Genomic DNA, 11,594 nt, shown 5'->3' with positions numbered 1-11,594 from the left:
TTTGATATCAAAACTGGAGTTGTGATGTATGAACTTGTGAAGCAACTAAGCTTGATAATTGTGGCGGAACTACATTATTAAACTTAGGGAAAACACTCAAATATCTAGTTCTTAGGGCTGCCATTGAACTAAATCATTAATGCGGACATTGTGATTGTTTGTTGGTTAGGGTTAGTTATACGGCGGATCTGTTAATTAACCAACATTAAGAAAAGATAAAAATTCAGAATATAAATTGTAGTTTTGTTTCAAGGATCGGTTCTAATTTCTGTTGGTGGATGTGTGCTTGCAACCAAGGTTTGTTTTCTTGATAAATTTCGATTTCAATTGATTTTGTTTGCTAGTTTAATTTCTTCCATAGTTTAGATCATCACAAATCAAAACCCCCCAATTGCATAACGTATAGCATAAAAATCTGAACTAAATCTTCCTTGTGGGATCGACCCCTTGCTTGCTCTATACTATCTTGTGTGTTGTGTTTTAAGCTAGGGTAATTAATTTGTGCGACCACGACATCGCAACAGGTATACCTTAGACTCATAGCTAGGTATGGACAAGCTAGAGTTTTTGCCTTTATTAAACTAGATACTTTATTATCTAATGCAATGATGTTAATTATACTTCATGGTGTTATTTTTTTAGGTCCCTGCATGAACTAAAAATAAAAGATGTTGAAATAAAATTTAATTTTTGCAACTTGGTTTTGGCTAAAAATGGATGTAATAAACGAGGTAATTAGAGAGAAAAATGAGTTAGGTCTTTTGTATATAAACGTGGAAGAGTGTTAAATGTTTTATAGTTGGAAAACTACTTGAGAATATGTGGATACCACTGGCTAAGTTAGTAACATTACAGCTTATAATTGTCCAAGTTTTTACTTGTTGTTTCCTCATCTAAGAGATTGTTTTTTATACTCCACTTTTATCTGGAACTAATATTTTCAATTTATAACTTCTATTTAGCTTAGCTATTTAGTGTTTCTAATGATTGCAACTCTTAATTCTTTTATATTAAGAAGTTTTTCAAAACTCAAAATTTATCAAAAATATTTTTTATACTTTTGGTTTTATCACTATGACCAATTTATGCAAAATCACATGCATTATAAGTTTTGAACCTAAAAACTACTTTCTAACCTTGACCTTTCTTAATTGATTGAGTTCCTCTTACATAAACATTATCCAATATTTTGTATTTTAATATATCATTATAAGTCTTGAATTTAAGATGAGAAATTAATATGATATTGTTGAAGTGGTTCATTATGGCATATATGATTTAAACACCTTAATAGATGTTTTTAATAAAGGCACTGCAAAATAATACTATTAGCTTTTTAATAGCAGTTAAGTATAAAAAAGTTCACATATCATTTTATTGGTTGTCTAGATTCTTAATAGTTTAAGGATTTTTCGTCAACTTATCATTCTCTAGTGTATGTTCTTGCTCTTAATCTATGTTCAACTTGTTAAGAAAAACATCTACAATTATTTCTTTTATATTTCTCATATAAAGATGATAAGATTCATTAAAAACTACATGTATAAATTCTTCCATAGCAAGAGTCCTTCTATTATAAACATGCAAAGCTTTACTTGTAATAGAATAACCAATAAAATACCCTTACTAGATTTAGCATTAAACTTTCCCAAGTTTTTATTTCTTTTGTATCAAGTATGCATTGAAAAATCAAAAGTATAAAATACTAGGTTTTCTTTTGAAAAGCTTATATACATTTTTATTAAAAAATAGGTTTAATATAAACTCGATTTGAAAAATTGCATGAGGTGCTAATGACTTCCATAAAAAACAAATACTATAATAAACTATACTAATTAAATATAGTTCTTTCTATTTCTTGAAGTGATCAATTTTTCCTCCTAATAATCCTATTTTTTATGAAGCTTTTGAAGTTGAAAACTCATTTGTAAAGTTATAGTTATGCATAATTTTTCAAAAATGATTCTATCAAATCCATTGTCATGGTCACTCATAATAGTTGAAATTACAATACCTTTTTTTTATTTAGATTCTTTTTGTAAGAATTTAAGAAAGTTTGAAGAGCTTTATTATTGTGAGAAATATACACTAACCAAATGAATCTAGAATAATCTTCAATAATTATGAATATATATTTCTTACCACTAAGACTAGTAACTCATATTAGACCAAATAGGTTTAAGTCATGCAATTAGAGAGCTTGTTATAATTACATGATATTCTTATCTTTAAATGAACTTTTATTTCTTATATTTGATGTTAGGTATACCTCTCACTAAATGTTTTTTAAAAATTTAAAAAATCACTCTATGTTTTCATGACCAAATCTTTTAGGCCCAATACAAGGAGATTTTAGTAATGTATTGAAAAGCTTAACATCAATGTCATAAAATTTACTAATTTCAGTCATAAAAGTATTTCCACGCACTATCCAATAAAGATAATTTTGTTATCAACAACACATATAACCAAATAATGCAACATTTAAATGTAACTTAGTTTGAAACTATGTTTTGCATAAGATCTAATATAAATTAGTTTTGAAACATTACATGAGATGTTAATGGCTTCCGTCCAAAAATATTAAGATAAACTATACTCATTAAACATAATTCTTTCTATTTCTTAAAGTAGTCAATTTCTCCTCTCAATAATCCTATTTTTTTTATTGAGTTCTTGGAGTTGAAAACAAATTTGTAAAATTATTTTTTGCACAAAATTCTTTAAAAAAGGTGTTATCAAATGCACTACCATGGTCACTGATGATATTTGAAATTGCAAAATCTTTTTTATTTAGATTTTTTTGTCAAAATTTAAGAACTCTTAAAGAGCCTTATCCTTTTGAGAAATATAAAATACCCAAGTGAATCTAGTGCGGATTGAGATTTTTAAAACCTACTATACTCGACCCAACCTACATAACATAATGCAAGTAACCTAAGCCCTTGGTATATATAACATTTTCATTCTCTCTCAATGTTTTATCCTCTCTTGGTTGGACACTTACATTCACTACTCGTCCTTTTAACCTCTTTCTCTTTTTTCTATTTCTCACTTTCACATAAATTATAATTGTTTATTTTTTAGTTTAATTTGATAAAGTCACAAAGCATTTTACAATCCTAATATTTTTTGTTTGGTAACAAAGATACTAGGAGAAAACAAATAAAAATTTCAAGTTCCACATCGAACTTTCATTTTCTTAGTCAAATCTCAAACCCAAAGTATTTTATAGTCTTTTTTTGCTATATGTTTTTGTATCATATTCCAACCTAATTTTTTGATAAAATATTTGATTGTGATTTTTTGTTTCGTTTTTATGTGGAAATTGTGAGTTTTCATGCAAGGTTGTCAATTGTATTTTGATAGATTTTTTTTCAATTGAAATGAAATATTTTGATTTTATAATGTTTCGACATGCTGTTACGGAGTTATACTGTTCATATATATATATATATATATATATAATTCAACAAATATAATTCAAATTTAAAATAAGTTAATTATAAATTATGCTATACAAACACAATGTCAAACAATTATTATTTTAAAATTTAAAATATTTCTAAATAGTTAAAGATTAAATAAAACTTTAACTTAAAGCAATTCAACTTAAAGAAAATATCAATTTGATTTAATGGCCTTTGAAGCTCGCAACGGAACATGTGAAATAAAATCAGAATATTTTAGCTAATATTTATCCAAAAAATCCAAATTTTAAATAAGATAAAAATTATTTTATTTTATTCTATTTTTTGAATTGACATAAAATATTTCAGTTATTCCAGATAAAATAAAATATAATTAACAATTTTGTTTTCTTGTGGTTTTTAATGTATTCATTTTAAAGGTATTATCTAATTCTAATAGTTTTAATATATAAATTATTTTTTTCTAGAATCGTCTAGGTATAAAAGAATTAATATATCTAATTCATAAATATTTGTAATATTTAGACTATTTTTAGCATATATCTATCCTGCTTGAATAAAAAGAAGAAGAATGAATTAAGTTTATATTTTATAAAATATCAAAAATTAAATTAAATATAATTATAAATTAAAACCCGACACCATATATCCGGTGACACCCGTGTTATTTTCCTTAGTAAATTTGGGTACTGTGATAATTTGAAAAATTAAAAACTCGCATTATTGTACTCCAGCTTGTTGCGTGTCTACTCCAACCAAAAAGAACCTTCACCGGAATCTCACTGGGAAATGAAACGTCCTGTCATCCTGATCGTGGCTTACTTTCAACAATAATCATGGATTTTTTTTTATAAGTTATAGATACGTACAGCTTTAACTTTTTTATCAAAGTTTTGTCAAAGATATATTTACATGTGGTTTGTTTAGCTGTTTAAGCTTTTTTGGTCCAGTATATATATATCGACTTGCTCATCTTTTTCTTTCTTCAATTGGATTTCACCTCCATCGTTTGTGTCTGTATTTTATCTACCCTATTGTTTTATGTAAAATACTGACGACATGAGGAAAGCTCCACAGTCTTGTACTGTATATAATAATATGGATGTGAAAAAAGAAGAAAAGAAGAGGAAAACAACGAGAAATGTTAAAAGTACTCAACCACTTTTGTATTATGTGGTGAACTGAAACTCCTTCAGTGGATTGCTTCCAGTTGTTTTTCACCTATTGTTTTATGTAAAATACTGACGACCTGAGGAAAGCTCTACAGTCTTGTACTATATATAATAATATGGATGTGAAAAAGAAGAAAAAAAGAAAAAGAAGAAGAAAACAACGAGAAATGTTAAAAGTATTCAACCACTTTTGTATTATGTGGTGAACTCAAACTCCTTCATTGGATTGCTTCCAGTGGTTTTTAATTTGTTCTTGTTTCCTTTCTTCTACCTTCATGTGGTCTTTTTGACTGATCATTGTCTTTTCTTTCTTTTTCTTTTTTATTTGTATTATTAATGTCAGCACTGTTTCTCTTGTACCGTGTTTTTTCTAGAAGAATGTAATCTTATCTGCTAATAAGGTGGTAAGTAGATCAGTAAATCAAGACCATAACATTGTTTAATGTTGTTGTCTTGCAGGAAGTAGATGAATTTCGTGACATTTAGTTGTCTAATGAGATTACTAATTAAGTGATTGTAGTCAAAGGACTTCTCTAATGATTTCGATCAGTTGTATGTTGCTCCGGGGCTAACCCCTGATTTTGTCCAGGTTCGAAATGTTAGGAATGGAAATATGCTTTATGACCTTTCTCTGCTTTCCTATACAGTGCTCACTTTTGCAACAAGTTCTGATGTTTTATCAGCTCAAAGGGATGCAATGGTTGAACAAGAACTATGTCCAGCACAACTGAATAGCCCCATTGCAGCTGATGATTCTTTGTTCACCAATACTTCTCACCCAGTTTTGTCAAACTTAAACGCTTCACCTACAGCCAATAGTGGCGACGCACAGGAATGTGGCAACTGGAGAAAGCTTGGTTCAGAGCAAAGTTATGATTTGAGTGTTGATTACGCTGGTGTATCAGTAATTGGGGAGAGGAATCAGAAACTGATGTCTGCTGGGGAAGTCATCTGCTGGGGAAGTCATATAAAATAATGCAAAGGTAACCGACGTTTCTTTATATATAAAAACAAAATTTGAAGCCTGATTACAATGAGCAACGAGATACGGAGCTTCAATCTTCTTTAGTCAATCCCTCGTATGAATTTTCTAGTCAAGATAATCAGAAGCGGTAGATTGATTGGGAGTGCTAAAGAATGTGTTCTCCATCCAGCGAGTGGGAATCATTCCACCGCTTTACATTTTAATAATTTCGATGCTTGGATAAGAAAGCCGACTGAGAACTCCCATCAGGGGAGTGATGAGCTGGTTCTTAATACAAGGAAGACGTCCCAAGAGCTGAGGACTATTCCAAGTGATGCTATTACTCAGGGCTTGTCCCCGTCTCTTCCATCAAATCGGCCATCTAAACTCAACGGTACGCAGTTTGCAGAAGCATATGAATCTGAGTGTTTGGAATCAAAGAATGGCTTTTCCAAAGAGCCTCATGATGATTCAAAAGTTTCCAGGTAAAGTTATCTATGTCAATTGCCAATACCATCAATTCTAAGTAAAAGTTGAGGAAATCATTACATAACTTGCCAGGAAATGCTACAAATGTTCAAAATACTGGTCTTCTTGGGCCTTTCACTGGATATTCAACTATTCTAAATAGTTCTAGATTCTTAAAGCCAGCTCAAGAGCTACTGGAGGAATTCTGTGGTGTTAATTGTTAAAGGTCTGAAACTCATAAGAGCATGTGAGTTGCCCAAGAGGCGAGGTGAAGGAGCTAGGCCTCCACGTTTGAGTGATACTGTTAATGAATCTGATACCGGGGATGAAGCTAATGATGACAACAATTTAGGTGCCTTATTGTTTAACTTTCGCAGATCAAATGAAGAATTTGGTGATTGTGGAGTAAGAAACATATCTTCTGAATCTTATAGGCCAGATTACCGACAAATGAAGGCCAAGCGCCTATTGTTGCTGGATGAGGTTGGTTATATCTATGTCCCCCGTCTCTCTCTCAGTCGGGCGCGCACACAAACACTCCTTTATATATATATATATGATGGTGCCATCATCCTCCATTTTTCTCTTTCCTATCGTTACATGCATAAAAAGAAGGATGGCACAAGCTTGTTGGAACCACTTTGTCTTGACTATATCAGCAACTTCTCTCGAGATGGTTTAGTTGCTAATTTACTCCATCCAACAGCTTGCTTGATATTACATTTGTTGCATATGAACAACAGGCTTTCCATGTGGACCTATTTTCCAAGAGTTAAATCTTTTAACATTCAGAAATATCACATTTGTCTTGGTTAAGAGCTAGATGAAGTAGTTATAAAAGCTTTAAACGGAGGCTTGAGGCAGTACTGCCTTAACAAGAATGTTACAGGGGAAATTTAAACACCACTAAAAAATATTGCGTCTTTACGAAACACGGATATAAAGAAATATGTGCAAAACACGCAAGTTGAAAATTTGGCACAAGACGTATAAAACGGTAAGGAACACAAACAAATCCCCGCGGGAAAATGAATCTGTTAATTGGAAATAAGTTTCATTTTTATAAAAGGAAAACCTTAGAGAACAATGATAAGCAAGGCACAAATTTTTGGGAATAGAGGAATGGAATTGGGGATAGGGTTAGATAAGGTCAGTGATAGGCAATAATTAAAGAAAACTTAAAGGCATAATATTGTGTTACTATGCGCTGGAAATCTGGAAAAGTTTCCTGTGAGACATTTTTCTTTTTAAGAATTTCAACGTCAAGTCTGAACTTCCTTCGTATGATGAACTTGTGAATCAGTTTCATATGCAATCTTCTGCATTCAGAGTATTCAATGATCATTCATGTCATAAGTTGTAGTTATAGACAACGCAGGCAATGCTCCCAGCAGAATTTCACTTCCCTTGCAAACAATTTTAGTCTCAAGACTATATATTTTTGTTAGCGAAGAGAATGGACCTTTCTGCTCTTCCTTAGTTTCAATGCCTTTTTGAATATTTTGTTTTTGAAATGGTCATTTTTGACTTGGGGTTGGATTTGATTCACTCAAGATTGGTGGTGTTTTCTAAGCCGTTGCAGGAATAGTAGAAAAGTGCAAATGCAAAAAACTTCTTGTTAAAGCCTTGATTATATAAGACAATTTAATGTTTTTTGGTTTGGTCTATTCAACTATGTTAATTCAATCCTGAATCTGGGAAGTCCTCAGATATGCGCTTGCATATCTGAGGAAATAGCGCATATGCGTATCCTCAGATATGCGCTTGCATATCTGAGGATATAGCGCATATGCACTTGCATATGCGTGCATGTGCACACACCTACAGTCCAATTAATTCTTCAGTTAGGTTCAAGCATTATTTACTGCATGTTTCCTTGTCTTACAACTCCAAATGTCCTGGGATATATACAATAGGATGATGATTTTAGTTCTATAACTATTCATCAACTGCTAGTATCACAATCAAATTTAGTTTCCAGTTACCTGTTGATTTGGACTTTAGATTGTATGAAATGAGTATTCAATTTAATTCCCACTTGTTTCCTAGTTATTATTCAAATCAGTGCTTTTCAATGATATTGAAGCATTTATGCCTGAGACTAATTTTTACGTCATTCAAGGTTAAATATTGCTTCAAGGGGATTGTATATTCTGTAAGCTGAGCCATGCTGGGGTCGGTCCAGCTTTCATTCTGCTGAAATAAATTGGTTTAAGTAATAAGCAATCAGTGCAGGAATTTTAACATTGACGGTTCTTTAAGGGGAGCTATCAGAGGATTTTGATTGTCTGTGTGGTCATTTAAATATGGATAGGGTAGTATTCCTTGTTATCAGTAATTATTACTCAGTTAACAGTGCACATCCTTCCAAAGTCACCATGCAAGTCCTAAGACAAATAAGCTGTCTTGTTATGACAGACACCATTACTGACGTGAAAAAAAGGAGGTCAGATCAGCAGCATCTTAAACTTGCTAGAAAATGCAAATTTTGATTGTTGCCATTCTGCTTAAACTTTGATTGACGACGAAAGAATGCGGAGTGGAATTGCTTTTTGTCCCCAGTCCCCAATAAACTCCAACCAAGTTGTTTATGTTCTATCATTATGGATAATGAGATTATCTTAGAACTGGTAAGTTGTATATATTTGAGAATGTAATGCCTTTGTTGAACATGTAAATCTCAAGAATGTTGGTGGCTTAATTTCTAACATCTGCTTCCATTCATACTTTGAAAAAGCTTTTTTGTGACTCTGCTGCGCTGTTTATGAAACGGTTTTGCAAGAGGTACAAGCAATATCATCAGCAGATGGAAATGGTTGCTTCATTTTTTGAATCATTTGCTGGTCTTAATGCTTCCACCCCAGTCTCAGGGAATTTGTTCTCTGACCAGCCATCTCTGATCAGCTCAAGCAAGCAACAAGAGTCGTAGGAGAGAATCTGTTCTCAAATACATTTACCTGAAGTCCCTAGAACACATTTGGAGGCCTCAAAGAGGCCTACCAGAACACGCACTAGTGGTTCTCCGAGCTTGGCTATTTGAGCATTTTCTTCACCCGTAAGCTTCTCTCTCTATTCTGTAGTATGTAGTTTGGTGTGAAATATTTACTATATCAAAATTTTCCACCATGTAGATACCCATCAGACACAGATGAGCACTTGCTAGCCACGCAAACAGGTCTTTCTCGACACCAGGTAAGTTAGCTCCTTGTTCATCTCTATGATCTTTTTTTTCAAGGTGCCAAGGCACTTTGGATGATTGAAGTGAGATATTTCTAGCCACTGCATGAACATCTTCTGGCAGAACAACAACGAGAATCTCAGCTAACTTTGCACAACACAACAACAACCCCTATCACCACTACTATCATCTAATTATTAATATTTATTACTTGAACGTCATTATCACTACGCAATAATAATAAATATTATTATTTATTATTGTTATTGTTGTTGTTGTTGCGTTGCTACTATCACCATCTTATTATTAAAATAATTATTATTGTAACTACTTTTTTATAACAGTTACTATTTGCTTTTAGGACAATAATTATTATCACCGTCATTAATATTATTACCGCTGTAACTCACTATCCATAAATATTTTCAACACTATTATCATCATCATTATTATTATTAATGCCCACCATTACAACCATTACCATCTTTATCACTAACATTACATTTGTTTTACAAGTAAATATTTTCTTTAGTATATTCAAACAATTAAAAATAATTCAAGAAGAAAAAAAACCCTCAATTCATTATTGAAAGTTAATTATATACTTGAAACAACCTTCTATCATCACTGCTTCATCACTATTGCAACGATAATAAGCATCCAACAATAAGCATCTATTAACAATTACTATCACCACTACTATCATCTCAATTACTATCACCACTACTATCATCTAATTATTAATATGATCCTGACCCTCAATTTATTACTTGAATATCATTATCACCACGCAATAATAATAAATATTATTATTTATTATCGTTATTGTTGTTGTTGTTGCGCTGCTACCATCACCATCTTATTATTAAAATAATTATTATTGTAACTATTTTTTTATAACAGTTACTACTTACTTTTAGAACAACAATTATTATCACTGTCACTAATATTATTACCGCTGTAACTCACTATCAATAAATATTTTCAACACTATTATCATTATCATTATTAATGTCCACCATTACCATCTTTATCACTAACATTACATTTGTTTTACAAGTAAATATTTTCTTTAGTATATTCAAACAATTAAAAATAATTCATTTTTCTTTGTAAAACTAATAAATATTTAGAAAGTTTAAATTGATAATTTAGCTACTTAAAACTAAAACAACCATCATGAACACAACTCCAATGCATATATGGTTGACAAGTTAGATGGATTATATTCGTGACTTTAAATCCACATAATTTTCATGGATTAAAAGGTTGTCAAATCAAACTCGAGGTTGGCCAACAAAGATGTAGTTGACAGCTTTAAAGATTTGATCTGTACATTCAGGTAAACCAAGATCAAAAGAATTATTAGAAGACACTCCTATGTCGTTTAAATTCAAATAAACTTTGTGAATTCTTGAATTTTATTGACATCTAAGTTAAGAAATTAAGCCTGATGTTGCTAGTATCAGTTACATGCATAAAAAATTGTCACTTGCGCGTGCACGTTCCTGCTTGATCCACGAAGTTCGTTGACAAGAACTTGATAGAGAAAAACCTCTTAGAATGCTTTATTTATTGTGTTAGGGTGTAAAACAATTGACTGATTGTTTCAGGTGTCAAATTGGTTCATAAATGCCGGGTGCGCCTCTGGAAACCAATGGTTGAAGAAATACACACTTGAAACCAAAGATTTGTTGGAAAACAATCAAGTTTCTGGGAAGAATGTTGGGGATTCTGCTGAGGGTTCCATGCAGCCAGATGGTGATCGCCAAGCTCCCTAAAAGATCGATACAAAGTACATGTTTAGTAAACAATTGGAATGCTCTCGTTTAGGAGCCTCAGGGGGCATGCAGTGGAGATCAACTGGAAGCGGAGGAGAATCAAGAGAAGAGATGGAGAGTGGAGTTTAAGGTTCCTATAAGTGCAAACAGATCGTTGATGAAATTTGTGCCATATCAGAAAAATGGGAGTGAAGATGGGGGCCTGGTGCGGTTTCGCTTACGTTGGGTCTCAGGCATGCTATTGAAATGCACAACACCAGCAATTGCAACATGAGAATCAGCTGAGGCTGCAATTTGGAGGTCAGACAATCAACGATTTTGTGGGCCGATAAAAAAAATCTTCTGATTAGTGGAAGTAGAAAGAAAATGGGGAGGAGGGAAAGAGGCAGCTTTCTTTAATTTTGGTGGTCTTGAAGATTTATGCTGCTCTTCGTTAATACATAGTGGCGAATTTTTTGTCCATTGAACAATTTATATAACTTTGTTGCAAGCTTTTATTCTATTTTTAATACATGGATGGCTTCAGTGCTAAACTTGGCCTTTTTTTTTTATAAGCCAACCTTCAGTGCTAAACTTGGCCTTTTTTTTTTTTTATAAGCC

The 11,594-nt window shown here is 32.0% G+C and overlaps 1 protein-coding gene and 1 pseudogene across 1 annotated transcript; both read left to right on the top strand.

Annotated features, from left to right (window-relative positions):
* Positions 1 to 4,490: 4,490 nt before the first annotated feature.
* Positions 4,491 to 5,579, top strand: LOC105137062 (uncharacterized). Its single transcript, XM_011042635.1, has 2 exons — positions 4,491 to 4,517; positions 5,124 to 5,579. Exons 1-2 carry the CDS (start codon positions 4,491 to 4,493, stop codon positions 5,577 to 5,579), a joined length of 483 nt encoding a protein of 160 aa, XP_011040937.1.
* A 105-nt stretch (positions 5,580 to 5,684) lies between these two features.
* Positions 5,685 to 11,326, top strand: LOC105137060 (BEL1-like homeodomain protein 8; annotated as a pseudogene).
* The last annotated feature ends 268 nt before the right edge of the window (positions 11,327 to 11,594 follow it).

This window comes from Populus euphratica, unplaced genomic scaffold (assembly GCF_000495115.2).
Source record: "Populus euphratica unplaced genomic scaffold, PopEup_1.0 scaffold61.1, whole genome shotgun sequence".
In the NCBI taxonomy this organism is placed as follows: Eukaryota; Viridiplantae; Streptophyta; class Magnoliopsida; order Malpighiales; family Salicaceae; genus Populus; species Populus euphratica.
Note: the sequence above shows the minus strand (reverse complement) of the source record. Positions and strands in the feature narration are given on the sequence as shown.